Raw genomic sequence first — 16,388 nt, forward strand, 5'->3', positions numbered from 1 at the left:
TGAAAACAAAATAACAAAACCCAAAACAAAATAACAAATTCAAAACCAAATTTACAAAACGGAAAACAAAATAACTAATATCTGACTGGCCGAGAAGTGCAATGCAAATTAACAAAACGGAAAACAAATTAAAAACCAAATAACAAAACCCAAAACTATTTTTCTTTTTAAAGGGGGGGAGTTTTGTTGTTTTGTTTTTGATTTTGTTATTTTGTTTTCGGATTTGTTTATTTGATTTTGAATTTGTTATTTTGTTTTGGGTTTTGTTATTTTGTTTTCAGTTTTGTTAATTTGTTTTGCGCTTCAGGGCCACCGTAGTTTACTTTATAAGGTGAATTAATGTAACTCATCAGCTAAAATTGCATTAAGACATACACTCCCATTCAAATGTTTTAGAACACTTGCAAATTTCTTTTTTTTTTTTTGTTTAGTTATTTATTTTCTACATTCTGCAACAATACTGGGGATTTCAAAACTATAAAGTAACACATATGAGATTAGGTAATTACATAACGACAAAAAAAACAACAGTTAGTTGTTATTGTAAGACACAGAGGTCAGCCTTTCTGTAATAGTTCTTGCAAGAACAGTATTGTCAAGTGCATTTGCAAAATCCGTTAAGCACCATAATGAAACTGGCTTTCATGAAGGCCATCCCAGGAGGGCGAGACCAAAACCTACCTCTGCCACAGACAAGAAGTTCATTTAAAGTTATCAGCCTGAAAAATGACCAATTAACAGCACCACAGATTAGAGGCGTTATGAAGTCTTTACAGAGCAGAAGTAGCAGAAACATCTCACCATTAACTGTTCAAAGGAAATTAATGCATTTTTTGGACGCCTTCAGCATTCCTTTACATTGTAGAAAGAAATAAAAATCAGGAACTATTATGGAGTTAGAAAGTGTTCTATATCTTTTGAACGGTAGTGTAGATATTCAGGGGCATGGCCACATTGCGTGATGACTAAATGGATGTAGTTTAATAGTGTCCATTAACTTACCACAAGAAATGGAGTTGACAGGAAAATTTGTAGTGTGGATCGAATTCAATCAAATGCAAAGTAACATTACTATATAAATTAACGCTAGCCACCTTAGCAGTTTAGCTTAGCTAGCCAGCTACTGTAGGTTGTGGTAACAGGTAAGTAGGTGTGTTCCAAACAACAGTCAGACTCAATTTGTTCCATTCATTAGCTCATTTATGGATTAACCAGGGTTTAGGAAGAGTCGGCTCTTGCCAAGATGGCAAGGACTGGAGCTCCCACAGTTGAACTTTAAAACCCATGGGTCATGTCGCAGAGGGTCTGTCCAGTTCATATACAGTCTATGAGCATAACGCCTTTAAATATAAGAAGTGCTCATTTGTTTAGTCCCAGTGGGCAGTCCTGCTGATTTGACGTCACTTGGCAACCTTTGGATTTTAAACTGTACAATTCTTCAGTAGGAATTCTGAGTTTAGAAAGTGTTCTTTTAGACTTTTCCATGTCAAAGGAAATTTAAAGTTACAACCTCCAGTCCAATGAAGCAGAACACCAACCACTTACTTACAGTACAGCTCACGTGGGCTGTAGAAGTATAAGAAATAACATGACAAAAAATAAGATAAGATGTTAGTTGATTAATAAAATGTAAAAAATATTTAACTGATCCAAAAAATAAAAGAAATAAAAGGAACTTGCATTTGAAGAATGAAATCAAATTATTGCTTTACCATTTAACTTTATCAAGTGTGTATTATGTATATGTTGTTGTTTTTTTCTATTGTCTTTTATTAAGTTTTTTTTAACTGTGCTAGTAATGAAGATGATACTGCCAGCAGCAGCTGGCCAATTGTTGTGCCGTCCCTTAACGGTGCTGATGTGTCAGACTACGGTGACGTTTCGGAGATGAGATTAATGACATGCCAGTCAGTAATCAGACATCCCATCAGTTATTCAACCATGGTCTGTTTTGCCATTAAAAACTCTGCCTGCAGAAGATGTAGAAGTAATGAACTTCCAGAGTGAATCTATGTTAGATTTGCGTCATGTGTTTTAACTGGGAGCTTGTAATCATGGTTGATGTTTGGGTAGGAGGTGTTAATTGATATAGATAAAACTGACTGGACAATCAAGACCGAGTGTCTAGCAAACACAATCTTGTGGAGAGGTCTAATTTATTCATGCTGTCATCATGTATTCAAGCAATGGGTATGTCACTGTGTAAGAAACTCATTTACATGAACAATTTCCTGGAAATTGTACAGCATGATAAAATGTCTCTGCTTTTTAAGAGACATGTGAAAATATGCCAACGTCTAACCTGACTAGTCAGATGTACAGTAAGAAAGCTCTGTATTAAACTTAAAGTCATTCGAATGTGTGTTAACATTTGTAGTGTTAAATATACATATATCCAAGTGCTAGTGTATAAGGTAGAAATTTGCTATAAAAAAGTTGATTTAATGATTTAATAATTTAGCCTGAGCTAGCTAAAGATCTTACCAAGCTACTGAAAATCCAATAAGACTCTTTAACATTATGTGGCAATAAAATGCAGTCAGCTGATGACCTGAATGTACTGAATGACCAGGTTATCACATCTATGGCTGTTTTCCTCCCTGATGGAACAGGTATATTCCAGGACTCAGATTGTTAGAGAGTGCTTTTGGCAGCATGAGGAATCTTTTTTAAATCAGGCAGTGCATATTAAATACAGTATATACGTAAAAAAAGGCAGTGTATAGAAATGTATGTAAAATATTGACTGGAGTATTTCTAACTTGGACAATATATGTATTCTAGTACATACGAGGAGCTTTGAAGTCAATCCGGGAATTTTAATTGTACAGAATGAAAAAACACAGTTATGAGAATAAAAACGACCTTAATTTCTCTAGATTATCCCCGGTTACACTAATGCTCTTATCGCAGTGTTTCACTAATGCGTGGATACCATCAAGGTAGAAAGTTTTCTCAGTGCACTAGACCGCCTGCTTTACATCTCAAACACTGGCCTCCCAGGAACTCCTTTAATGGCTCAAACATGTACAGTAGATATGGCTTGGAGTGAGGTCAGGACTGTACCAGGGATGCAGTTCACACAGATAAACACGCCTCTTCCACTGACTGAATGTTCAAAGGAACGACTGCAATGGTTCTGAGCTACCTTGGCTGGGATTGTCATTCACGGACGTACAGACTTCTTCAAAACTTTTGCACCATTCAAATGTTTTACTAGGACTAAGAGTCTCACCAGTGTACTGTGCTTCTGTGTTCTGTAAATGTCAATCGGTGTTACGCTATTGTCCATGAGAAATTTCATCACAAGTCCTGGTTTGACTTGAACGCCCTTCTTCTTTTCTTTTTTTTTTTCCACTTTTGCTTAATTGAATTTTTACTGCAATAGGAGAACTATTACTCAAGTCGGAAACCAAATTAACATACCGAGTGAGTCTATCAATAACAAACAAGGGCACTTTCTCAGCACTGACAACTACACCATGACTTCAGTATCAAAAGCAGGTGGTTCAACATCTCTCTGGACTCTTTTGTCAAGGCCACCACAGAGCTTACTAATTGCACACATTACACCAAGCTTCATCTTCAACAGGTGTTGGGCTAGCGTGCCAAAACCTGAGTCTTCTTCTGTCTTCTATTATGTAATTGGACAAGACAGCTCACAGCACTCTCCTCGGTGTGCTTCTGGGGACCTGAGGTAATTTGAGAAGCGGGAAAAGTTCCTTGTGATGAGCCATTGACAGTCTGTTAGAATTTGATGAGGCGGACTGAAACGTGGCGGTTTTCTAATCAGAGCTGTCTGACACGGCGTAGCCTGAGAACCAGAGCATTATTAATGTAATCAGGAATGGGCCCCTTGGAGGGTAGGGTAATAGGATTAAATGCGATGCAGCTCGGGCTTTCAGTAAAGGTTAGCGCAGATGTCAACAAGCTCAATGCTAATGACCCCCTGCTGTAGCACAAGTCCTTATTCCGTTGTAGCTTTGCATCCTTTAATAACCTACATCCATTAGGCAGGATATCATTAGTCATATTTTAGCGATATACCCACTAATAAGCCCGATCCATTAGCCAAGACTTCATTCGATATTTTGGATGAGTAGGTGGAAGTTTCTAATGTGTACATATTTATAATAAGTTTCTAACGTGCTATGCTAAAGTAGCTGTATTTGAGTCCAATGTTTTTTATCATTTAATATACTGTATAGCTACCATATAGTGCACATGGTGCTACCTACTGTACACTGAGGAAATATTTCAAAATGTGAAATAAAATCTCAGAAACAGAAAATTGTTCATCACAAAGGTTTATTCATACTAACACAGTAGAAAGTATTTATTTCTTCATTTACACTGACATAATTCACAGTCATTTTGGTCTGACTGGAAACAGAAGAACATACATATAAAGTAGATTATGATGTGCAATACAAAGAAAAGACTCAAAACAGAAGAATGTTCTAGATTCTAACAGAGAAAAAACTCACCAGGTAAATACATATGAATAAAATAAAATAAAATAAAATAAAATGTGAATACATAGATAGATGTATATCACTCTTTTCTATAAAAAGAAAATCAATGATGTATCAATAAGCTCTCAGTTCTACGTGTTAATTAAAGGATCTCCAGACACAAGCTGTGCTCAAATCAATTTAAATAAATCAAATAAGGCAGAAAAATTCTTCAGCAAAATTAGAACTATAAATCATCGGATAACATTCACATTTTCACACCAACCTTCTAAATTTATGCTTGCCCAGTTCAGCAGTTTTTCAACAGGGCTTTTGAAGGACTGTTACATTTGTTCATGCTGTCCTCAAACAGATCCAGTCTCTCAGCAGAGCTTGGGAGAAGTTTTAACCTTTCATGGAGTTGCAGCCGAGGCCGCTGGAGGAGCCGATGCGATCCAGCCTTCCACCAAAGCAGCCTGAGAAGCTCTTGCTTCTTGTGGACAGCAGAAGATCCATAAGGTGCTTCCTCTGCATCTCGAGTCCCTCATCAGGGTTGCCATCCACATCTGGAGCAGCCGCCTGGTCCTCCCTTCCTAGAGAAGCTTGGTTTTGACTTTGTGCTATGTTCCTTTCCTCATAATCCACAGGACCTTCTGTGTCCTCTTCAGCTACCAAAGCTTCTTCAAGCTGCTGGAGCAAGTTCTGAGGGGCATATCATGAGGAAAATTCAGTGTTAGATTTAATGGTTTAGTGGCTGGTGGGTCAAAAGTTTCCTGTATTCTTAAGGTCATCCTGATGTATTATACAAAATAAGTGCGTCTCTGATGGATATCCTGTTGTTGCAGAGGGGTCTATCAGATACCAACGCATTTTTTTATATAAGTTATAATTTTTGTTACAGCAGGTATTAGACCAAATCGACTGGATGGGTAACTCTGATAACTAGTTTTTATTAAGTTAGCAAGTTCTTCTGAACATACCAAAACCAAGATCACATATTTTCTTCACATCTATTCGACCACCAGATGTTTAGTTAAGCATTACTCAGATTAACTACCATTATTTTAAATGCATTTGTCAAGTTTTAAACTTACCTTGATTTTGCCAATGCTGTTAGCAGAGTTGTGCCTACTCAACACATGAGCTTGTACAGTCAGCTCTTGACAGAACAGGACCAGGAGTCCTGCTAGAATAAGTCCTTTAACCATCCCTGATGTCCTTTTAGGCTAGCCTGTAACTTTCTGTGATAGCTGCATGCTTGGCTCCTTCTTTTATTGGGACACTCGACCATCCAGTAATCATCCATTCACAAGCCACGTGAAGTGCATTCCAACACCTCGCCTCCGATAGGTTCTTGTCGTAGATTTCCTTTTAAGTGGCTGTTTGGTGCTACATGATGTGCCTTTGAGGGAGAGGTTATGGTGGGCAACAAGTCAGACATAAACAGTCAGTGACCTCAGGAACAGTTTTTTGAGGGCAGAAGGAAGACATGACATCCATCATCAGGCATTCGTCCACTACACATGACTTGCATTGCTGAAGCATCAGGTCAGAACTGATAACTTCAACCTATACTAAATATACTTTTTGAATGGTAAGTCCATGGACATTCCATATTTAGACTGAGAAATCCTTAGCGCAGTAATATGTTATGAAATCCTTTAACATTTCTGTTTGTTTGTTTTTTTAAAGTGTAATATCTTGCAAAAACACCTGAAAGGATCCTGGTAAAAATGTAGCTGTAGTGGGTAAACCTAAAGATAAACAGGAAATCACCTCTCTAAAATGACCCAGATATTTGAATTATAAGTTTTGTACACAAGAGCTTTAGCTCTTTAGTGCAGACTTCTTAATATTGTACTCTTCTTTAGTAGAGTGGATTATTGTAGTAACCAAATAATCCATAGCAGTTTATAAATAATTTCCTTTACTGAAAAATAAATGGAGAATTTAAGAAGTTAAATCTATGCTAGCATGAATAAAGGTGTGTAAGGGTTTGTTAGATCTGCTCTTACCAGTTACTGTAGCTGCTGATAACCATATTAAGACTAAGCCTGTAATTCTTGTTAACAGAAAAACACAATGGATTGTCCAATTTAAACCAAGGGATTCAATGTGTTTCCACTGGTGGCACCATCAGTCATTAACATTGTCTGCATGTTATGCCATCTAAGCAAATTTTGATGTTAATCTCCTAACGTTTTAAGACCATTTAGTGCTTTGAGACATGTACTGTATGTTGCTGACTCTTAAAACTGTCATTTATAGAATTAATAAAAATATTCTTCATAATAATAATATATTTTTTGTCTAAATCTTGTCTTTTTACCAAGAAAATAAAGTAGATTGTTTCTACTGGAAGCACTTGGATTGCCCATTGGATTGACATTAGTAATTGAACGCCAGGAACATCCTGAAATTAAAATCTCATTTGTTTATACTGTATATTGTGATCTGATTTCCAAGCACTATGATTAAATGTCTTTGTTCATTACAATTTAGTGGGGTTAACTAAATGCCATCATCTCAATTTTAAATTAAACATCCAATTGTTCTAGGACTATTTCTCTTACTACTTCTAAAAATGCAAAAAGGTCTGTTTTACTAAGACACATTGAAAACCCATGTTCAGACACAACTGAACCCTAAAAATATTGGGTAAGGCAAAATGTTTTATTTATCCTTGTAAGATGAGGTAAGTAGATGTTTTATATCTATTATTTTAACCTATTAAGAGAGAGAGACTTTAATATCTTGTAGCACTGTCCACCTGTAGATACATTTCGCTCTCCATGGTGCTGAACGATATCATGCAGCGCCTAGTGCAGTGTAATGCTTGGAAAGTGTAAAGTTCCTGTTTCATTTCAGGTAACACAGGTGGGGATGTGAACTGAAAACATCATATAGAGCCAACCATCCACATTTTTAATAAAATGTGCCCAGAACTTATAATCATGGAGGAGAAAAATAGTTTTAAAATGCTTCAGGTTTAATGAATGAATGTGTTAATTATGAGGCATAACAACGACTTTTCCCAAAATCATTTATTAAATATTTCAATTAGATATACAACTGACTATTGAGCATAAATAAAGAATGCATACAAATATAAATATTGAACATATATGTAGGCAGATCAATAAATATTCTAATAAATAAATGCACTTTTAAAAATTCACTCTGGCGTCATCACAGGCAATGCTGTAACAGTTTTACTGTAAGACTTCATTTTCTTTTCGGACCTGAAAAATACATAAAGGAAAAAAGAAACGGATAAGTAACACAAAAGATAATCGAGTATTTACTGTATTTATTTTTAATGAATATGTATGTAGTATGAGCTACAGTGAATATGTACATACTACATGAATATTTATTATGAGCTGGAGTATGAGTTTGTAAAATTCTGCAAATTCCTGATAAATATAAACATATAGACTAATGAAGTTAACTTACTTTGGCGACCAACAGTATTGCAGCCCAGATTGGACGTGGAGCCGATCCGATCCAACCGGCGGCCAAAACAACCCGAGTACTTCTTGGAACCAGAGTCCTGGCGAACCGTCTTCAGATCTCGAGCAGAGAGGAAGTCCCTTGCAAGCACCTCAGGCTGAGGTACATCTTCCTCAAATGCAATTTTTTCTACTTCCTGTTCCAGGGTTTGAGCAGCAACTGATTCTTCCAGTTGGCTAAGCAGTTGCTGGAGGAAAATAATAATGTACACTTAATAAAAAGACATTTTTCCAGTGCTGAATTAATATTGTCATACAGTAGTACAAGTCTAGACTTACCTTCAAGACATCCAAGTCTTCACTAGTCAAGGCCGTGTTTTGTAGCGGTAGTGCACTTGTGAGTGCCAGACTTACAAGCAGTACAAAGCTAACAGATGGAATGTAAAACGGGGACATTTTTTCCCTTAAGAATTGCTTGAATAGGACTCGATCCCTTAGTCTCTTTAAGCTGTGTCCGTTGTCTGTGTATCATAGCTTCAAGCTGGGAGATGGAGCTCTTTTATACTATAAGGTCTGACTCACAAAAGTTATGTGAGGAATTAGAGGCAGCATTCCAACACCTCCAGTGATAAAGCAGTCTGTCGGAAATAACTCCTTTTAAAGCTTTAATGTAGCAGATACAAGCCCTATGACATCTACTGCCATGTGCTCTGTTTAGATACTGAGCTTGGGAAAGTGTTTCCCTGAAATTATGCACCGTTTACACACATTTATTTTAGTGATATAATGTAGCACATATAGACCTGTGTAGCCTATACATAGACATTATAGCATTATGGTGTCATCAGTCAGCTCCAGCTTCATTTAACTTAAGGAAATAGTAACTGTTTTCATTTAGATTTCACTTTTTTTAATTGATTGAAGTCAGAGGTAAGAGGTCATTCATGACTTCCTGTTTTGCTGCAGTGTAAATATGAGACCAAATTCTTTTAGTCACTCATCATCAATGTTGGAAAGATTGTAGAACACACTTATTTTATGAGACAGCAGTGTATTTACTGTAAATGGCTATAGGAATAATATAAACATGTTGGTATCAATAGGTAAAACAATTCTCTGTAATGAACCTAGGGTTAAGGGAAGTGTACTTTGCCTCTATTGCTGTAAGAGGTGTACAGAAAATGTTATTTCCAAATCTGCAATTGGGCTCCCATACCAAGCAAACTGTGGAAAGTGTCTCAGCAGTCAACTTTTTATTTTCTTTTAACCACAAATATGAGCACAGTAGATGTATACAGGGGATTTGACTGGAACATGGTTCTATAGTCAGATGAGACAAAAACAGAACAGAACAGTTTTTCACAACAAATACTTAAGGTGATGTTGGCAAAAAAAAAGAAAGAAGCCCAATTATAGACAAAAATTAATTTTCATTGTTAAATATGGTGAATGAGTTGTAATGTGGGGCTGTTTATACTGAAAAAGCCCATTGGATGGAGTCCATGGCAAACCAGGAGCTTTTAAATTATAATCTGACTGTTGATGCCAAGAACTGAAAGAGCTGTTCTTCCAGCAGGACAATTATCCAAAACATGGGTTCAAATGCACACAATAAAAATGGTTCAACAATGACACAGTCAAGCTTTAGACATGACCTTTTCCATCTCCTGACCTATACACCATTTTAAAAAGATCTGTGAGGTAAGCTGTAGAGGAGAAGACCATGGAGGATTCTGTATTTGAGAATTTACCAGTAATATACCAGAAGCCTCAGCTTAGAAGCTCTTATGTTTACAAAAGAAGGATGCATAAAAGCAGTAAATGCTGGTGTGCCAGTAATTGTGATGTGCACTTTTTTGTGTACATTGATTAAAGCAATTATTTCACTCATATTTGAGATTACATATAATACGTTTTTACTTTTATTTTTACAAAATAAAAGTATGTAACCTTTTATGAATATTTCTGGATATTAAAACTATTCGTCTATTCATCCAGCCAGCCAGCCAGCCATTTATTGTATTTACCTCTATCTTGTCTAGAGCCTTTGGGGCCCTTGAGCCCATGCCAGGGAACTTAGGGCACAAGCCAGGGAACTAACCAGTACCACCCAGTATCAACCCACAACACACACACACACAATACTCAAATTGGAAATGCAAATCAGCCTGAGTATGTCTTTGCACCGGGAGGGAAAACTCACCAAGCGCATCAATATTAATATTACATCTGGCAACACATGGCATGTATTATAGTTCTCCCTGGTTACAAAACAGATGATGTAACTCATAAGATGTAGCCTTTCTGGCTAAAGAGTTGTTCTAATTAACTAAAAAACTAATGAAAAACTGGCTATGTGACAATAATATTTAGCTTTTTGAGACATGACCTGCGTCATCTCCAGACCTTAACCCAATAGAAAATTGTTAAACTATGATGAAGAAAGCAGTAGCAGTTAAGAAACTGTCTGCTGTACATGATCTTCAGGAAGCAATTAAGCAGACATGAATTGAGCGAGTCACACCAGAGTACTGCAGACGTCTTTTTGAGTCTATGCACTTCATATTAAATATTAATTGCTGTATAGCAATTTTACTGCATAAAAACAACAAATTATTCCTATTATCTTAATTGTTCTTGTTTTAAACATTTAAGAGTTTTCTTAAAACATAGAATTTTGTCTTAATATCGTTTTGCGACCACTGTATCATACTGTACTGTACATGTTTCCTTTTTCAGTTATCTTACACAAATAATTATTTTACCCATAATCCCAATCAGATTGCAACATTTTACATGGATGAATTGAGTTATGTGCATAATATACAGTACATTACATGTTTTTTCAAGAGTGATTTTTTTTTTACATGTGAAAAAAATGGCAATCAAGTGATCAACTTTTGGCATTCATCTATACCCCAGACCTAATTATGTCTGACTTCAGTTTTGATGGATTCTCTCTTTGCAGAGTAACCCCACTGGCATTTACTCTTCTTTCTCACTTTTAATTTCCCTAGCCTAATCTTCAAACATCTGTTGTCTTTCTGTGGATAATTAAATAATAAATAGGGTTTGAGTAGTTAATAAATTACTTTATAAATCAACATTTTTCTGAACTGTTATAAATTCTGGCCTATTAAGCTGCAAATCTCTTTTGATATCTTTATATTAAATGAGCAAAATAAAAAAAACATGTTTTAATACATATTTAATTCATAGATGAGCATTTTAAAATAGAAGCAGAATACTCAGTAGTGTGAAGACTTTCCACCTGTAACCTTGAGGTACGAAAACTACATCATGTGTCAATTTGTTTTATGTGTGTATGTGTGATTTCTTTTTCCAAGGTTTTTAAATTGTCATCTACATGTTGAAATACTTCAGGCTATTATTCTTGTTGTTGTTTTTGTTTTGTTTTTCCCACCACATGCCTTTTTTTTCCGCCTCATATTATTGCATCTGCACCCAGTGTGTGGGAATTAGACAAACTCGACACACTTATTATGCAAAATATTTATTCATGATTCCCCACCATTCAGTCTATGACATCAATTTAGACAAGAAATAAATACACACACACACACACACACACACAGAAGCAGCAAAAAAAAGCTTTAGAATATACTTCTAAGATTTAGAAGGCTTACAAAAAAACAAACAAAAAAAACCACCCTATTTACAATTCTAAACAATTTACCACAGAACAAATAACACTCAGCAAACGAGGCTCTGCGCACAACTGTAAACATTGCAATACTTCCGAATGAATGTAAATAAAAACAAAAACAACAATAATAATAAGACATGTGCCCAGTCCGAAGAGTTCAAGTAAGGAGTTTCAGTGCCCTGTTCCAGTACAACCCGCTCCTGTAAGACACGGATGTAAACACATTAGTGATGTTTCCCACACACACACGCACACACACACACACACAGTGGAGTGCCAAATACTGTACCTGACGCGTCTAGCACCCGAGACCACTGAAGGAGCCGATGCGCTCTAGTCTAACGCCGAAGCAGCTCCTCAGCCCGCCCTTCTTGAAGCGGCTGCGTTTGGACACGGACAGGATGTCCCCGATGAGGCGATCCAGCGCGTTCTCTTTAGCCGCGAGCGCGCCGCTGATCTCGCCGACGGTCCACGCGCTTCCGCTGACCGCGCGCCGCTCCGCCGTCCCGCCTCCCCGCTCCGACTCCAACTCGGACGCCGCCTCCGACTCCCCCGCGCCGGGGAAAGGCGCGTTCGCAGTTTGTTCCTCCTCCAGGAGCTCTTTAAGGGTCTCCTACAAAGCAAAACACGTTTCCGCTGACCATATTATTTATTTTTAATAGATTAAAAAATATATTTTTAATGGATATTCGTTACATAATCCCCAAAAACACCCCCCAATGACAAACGGCACAGAACGCGCACCACACACACCGTGTTTGCTCACCTGTAGCTCGGAGAGCGGTTTGGCTCCGATCAGGTTGAGAAGCAGGAGCGAGGAGAGGCAGAACACGCAGAAGTTGGCGGTCATGTTGCGTTTGCAGTGGCTGCGTGTCCGGTTTCTAAACGCTCCTCCTCACGTCCGCTGCCCGAGCGCAGTCTCCAGGTGCGCACTATATATACGCACGGATTTCGTCACGGGCTGCCAAAGAAACCAAACCAGCTGTAAAGTAAAGAAGGGGGTGTAGCAGGGCAAATTTCAATTCGTTTTCATCCTAAACCCACCTCCACTGTGTGGGCGCGAAGAGACGAATTATCCAAACGAATGACAAGAGTTGCAGCAATAGACTGAATCTTTGACACAAAGCAACACAACACATTGGAATTCATATTTTCCCAACCTTGTAGAATCAGACCAGCTCAGTACATTTGGTAACACTACAGTGTGAATGTCAGACTGAAGCCAGAGTTCATTTCTAGACAGATGGTCTCCAAAATGCCACAATTTTAATCAAATGTATCCATCAGCTGTGCAAGCAAAGTGTATCTGATCCTATAGGATGTGAAACCAGTTGATTTGCAGCATGCTCATTGTAAGTATGAAATCCAGCTATGAACACGTAAATCTCTTTATTTTGGATGTTGTTTTTTTTGCCATGTCATAGATTGTTCCAGTTGGCGCAACTTTCCACATCAGTTTCCCATCAAACATATTTGCGTTTTGCTCTGCAACTGATTTTTTGGATTGCGATGAATTCTTAGCTGGAAGTGATTTCGAAAAGATTTCTAGACAAGCTGGACCAGTGCACTTGTCCTTTAATGCAATACACAAGATTACAAAAACAATCTTATCACTATTGTATCTATGCTGAGATACAGTACCAAAACATCAGGAAAAGGTACTGTACCTGGACATTTTCTAACCTGAGAGCTGGTTGATGATTGAAAATATATATAAAAGGCAATGTGCTGTGAATTGACCGCATATACACATGCAGCAGTAAAGAGAAACTGTCACAAAAAAAGAGACCACTGCAATAAAGCAAGCACTGAACACTGAGATACATGTTGCTTGCACAAGGGGCATTCAAGTTAAAATGGGATTTTCAAATGTCCAGAAAAACAGAAAACGGTTATGAGAAGAAAAAAAACTACCTTAATGTCTCTATATAATCCCCTGCTACACTAACGCACTGATCCCAGTGTTTTACCAGTGCTTGGATACAATCAAGTTTTCTCAGTACACCAGAGCCATGGTTTGAAACCCTGGCCTCCCAGGAACTCCTTCAATTGCATACACATGTGAAAATGTCTTGGAGGGTGGTCAGGACTGTACAGGGGATGTGGCAATTACTCCCAGCTGCATTCCTGTAATGTGCAAGTGGTGTTTGTGAATGATATACAATTCTCACAAAGAGATGCGTCTCTTCTGCAAGCTGACGACAAGTTGTTCATCATTTTGCAAGGATCAGATATTCCACTTGCTGGGATTTTTCATGAACATATAGCCTTCTTTTAAAGAAATGCAACATTCCAATGTTTTACTGAAGCTCAGAGACTCCAGTCTCTGACATCACTGTACTGTGCTGTTTTTACACGTCCATTTCAAGTCCTGGTTTGACTTGAACGCCCCACAGAGCAGCTCAGTCTGTCAAACATACTATTTAAAATTCATAACTTCTTAAACATAAAACTCAGCAGCATGAAGTGGCAACCAATATAAACAGAACTAAAACAAATGCTCTATGATGCTCCTGTTTGGTCATTTTGGTACCAGTATGTAGAAATACAGATGAAATGTTGCTGTATTCATTCTAAACCTTATGCGTCATTTTCATTAAAAAAGGGCAAATCATTATGGGCATCTTTAGTGGTTCCATTAAAGCCATTAATGCTACTAAACCACGAACAATAAGAGAGCACCACCCATCAACAAAAGCCCACATAAGCTGTGGTTAGCTCTGTTCATCAAGTTGTGTCTGTGTGAGGCGTGCATGGCGTGTTTTCTCCGAGGGCTTTCCTGAATCTATTTCAAGCATACACATTTCACCTGTTCACCTCTGTCCTCCCCTGGTACAGATCACTGAGCACCACTCATTGTCAGTATTTAGAGTCATAGAGCTAATTAAGATTTTAATGGCAGGCCAGAGTATCCCAAACCACGTCACATATCCTTTTATCCAAAGGACCTCTCATTTGAAATGTCACATGATTAATCAATCCAGATGAGAGGTTTTATACATGTGAAAGGAATTATGGTCCAATCTACCCCATCGTGGGGAAAATAAAACAAACACTTGCAGAAAATGAAAAATACTTTATCATTTCTAGAACATACTCTCTATTATAATCTTTGGTACAAGAAGAAATGTGCCAGATGGGCTCTAAGCCATTTCACTAATAGTTGTTCTGTAGGTGCCAACAGACACTAAAAAACTAATCAGTCGCTGTCTGCCTCCACATTGCGCTTTAGTTCAGAGCTAGCAGGAGATCATCGCTCATGCTGACTTTCTCTAGCTGCCTCTCTCAGGCTGGATGGCAATGGGCCTCAGGGCATGAATGCTAAGGCTGAGACTCTCACACTTTGTACACAGCAACAAAAAAAAGGCAAAATAAAAGAAAAAAAAGAAAATTCTAGTAAGCCATAAACAGCTAAGAAACAGGAATTTGATCATAAAGCCTATCATTTTCCTGCACCTGATCGCATTAATAATTCTTATAAATTTGAACAAACCCCAACAATGTGGAAGTTTTTTTTTTTTTATTTCACATAAACAGAAAAGTTTCTGTAAGTGAAAAGCAATTATATATATATATATATATATATATATATATATATATATATATATATATATACCGTAGTAGAACCAAAATGTATTTAGAAGGGAGAGGATAGACAACAAATAAAGCCAATCCTTATTAATTAAACATGAAACATGGAAATGAATAGATGAGTTGACAAGCTTGCAACTTTAGGTTGAAGTGTACTCTTTAAGTACAAAAGTATATTAACTCCACAGAGAAACAGATTTACCAACAGTATTTTAAAGTATTTTGAACTAATGTTGTTGATCACATGAAAGTGCAAGTCTAGTAGTGATTAATTGAGTGAAAATTTGATATTAATAAACCAAATGGCGGATAGCATTGTTAGCATCGCACATTACTTTGGTAGCTTAGCCAGCTCGTTGCTATTATTTCAACGCTGTATAATGCGAGTATACAGTGCTATTAAATATGGGCATAACTGCAAGCATAGACAATACATTACAGTTAAGGGATGCACCAAGCTTGTTAAAAAACAAAAAAAACATTGGTTTTGGTGTTAAACACAAACCATTTTGCTTAGTGTATAAGATAGTTAGCGAGATCGTTTCTAGTCTTTCCTTGACAAATGCACTGATTCAAGAGACTTGAAAAACCAGCCAAAACATTCCAAGTGGGCAGGAAAATTGATTCCAAGTGGGCGGGATTTGCTGTCGAGACAACGGTCAATTTGTCAATTTTGACAACTACCAATCTGCTCTTTCATGTCTGTGAATTCTGGTTAAAGCTTGGACTATTTGGAATGGTGGAATTGGTTTGTTTCTGTTCTTTCTACATGGGGTGTAGATGAGTCATGTCATGATATGGTATGAGTTACAGAATAAATGCTGATATTTAGATTTGAAAATCCATGCACTTTTGTGTGATTGTCAGCTAAAAAGTAACAAGTTTCCATTTTACATGTAGGGAGTAAAAGTACAGGATTGTCATGAAAAGAATGTAGTGAGTACTCTGCTGTTAATACTTCTCATTTCTGGACGAAGGCTAAAGACCATCCGGGTTGCATTGAGCAGATTCAAAAACAATTAATTCCCACAGACCTTTAGATTCTTTATTATATTGGTCCAATATCTGGTCATCTTATCTCATTGAATATTGTTTCATTTTGTTACTGTCACTGCAATCCATTATTTTACAAAAGTTAAAGGGAGTTTTTTCTTTTTTTATTGCATTTATTGACTTTGCAGTATTGCCGTATTGCACATCCTTTACTATAGAGCTATATTTCAT

General features: G+C 37.2%; 3 protein-coding genes across 3 annotated transcripts; all 3 read right to left on the minus strand.

Annotated features, from left to right (window-relative positions):
- Positions 1–4,519: 4,519 nt before the first annotated feature.
- nppa (natriuretic peptide A) lies at positions 4,520–5,692 on the minus strand. Its single transcript, XM_053504567.1, has 2 exons — positions 5,549–5,692; positions 4,520–5,156 (listed from the first exon to the last, which is right to left on the minus strand). Exons 1-2 carry the CDS (start codon positions 5,660–5,662, stop codon positions 4,860–4,862), a joined length of 411 nt encoding a protein of 136 aa, XP_053360542.1. The 5' UTR covers positions 5,663–5,692; the 3' UTR covers positions 4,520–4,859.
- Positions 5,693–7,504: 1,812 nt separating this feature from the next.
- nppb (natriuretic peptide B) lies at positions 7,505–8,417 on the minus strand. The gene is made up of 3 exons (XM_053504721.1): positions 8,246–8,417; positions 7,911–8,154; positions 7,505–7,696 (listed from the first exon to the last, which is right to left on the minus strand). The coding sequence occupies exons 1-3, from the start codon at positions 8,360–8,362 to the stop codon at positions 7,680–7,682; spliced, it is 378 nt and encodes a 125-aa protein (XP_053360696.1). The 5' UTR covers positions 8,363–8,417; the 3' UTR covers positions 7,505–7,679.
- A 3,022-nt stretch (positions 8,418–11,439) lies between these two features.
- Positions 11,440–12,468, minus strand: nppal (natriuretic peptide A-like). The gene is made up of 3 exons (XM_053504739.1): positions 12,340–12,468; positions 11,863–12,186; positions 11,440–11,773 (listed from the first exon to the last, which is right to left on the minus strand). Exons 1-2 carry the CDS (start codon positions 12,421–12,423, stop codon positions 11,872–11,874), a joined length of 399 nt encoding a protein of 132 aa, XP_053360714.1. The 5' UTR covers positions 12,424–12,468; the 3' UTR covers positions 11,440–11,773; positions 11,863–11,871.
- Positions 12,469–16,388: the final 3,920 nt, after the last annotated feature.

Source organism: Clarias gariepinus, chromosome 9 (genome assembly GCF_024256425.1).
Source record: "Clarias gariepinus isolate MV-2021 ecotype Netherlands chromosome 9, CGAR_prim_01v2, whole genome shotgun sequence".
Taxonomy (NCBI): Eukaryota; Metazoa; Chordata; class Actinopteri; order Siluriformes; family Clariidae; genus Clarias; species Clarias gariepinus.

What these genes read in the sequence shown, in the direction of transcription:
- nppa (XM_053504567.1), bottom strand. Translation starts at nt 5,662, where the DNA reads ATGGTTAAAGGACTTATTCTAGCAGGACTCCTGGTCCTGTTCTGTCAA. An exon ending in ACAGCATTGGCAAAATCAAG is followed by an intron (nt 5,157 to 5,548) that starts GTAAGTTTAAAA and finishes TATGCCCCTCAG; the next exon opens with AACTTGCTCCAGCAGCTTGA.
- nppb (XM_053504721.1), bottom strand. Translation starts at nt 8,362, where the DNA reads ATGTCCCCGTTTTACATTCCATCTGTTAGCTTTGTACTGCTTGTAAGT. An exon ending in AAGACTTGGATGTCTTGAAG is followed by an intron (nt 8,155 to 8,245) that starts GTAAGTCTAGAC and finishes ATTTTCCTCCAG; the next exon opens with CAACTGCTTAGCCAACTGGA.
- nppal (XM_053504739.1), bottom strand. Translation starts at nt 12,423, where the DNA reads ATGACCGCCAACTTCTGCGTGTTCTGCCTCTCCTCGCTCCTGCTTCTC. An exon ending in AACCGCTCTCCGAGCTACAG is followed by an intron (nt 12,187 to 12,339) that starts GTGAGCAAACAC and finishes TTTGCTTTGTAG; the next exon opens with GAGACCCTTAAAGAGCTCCT.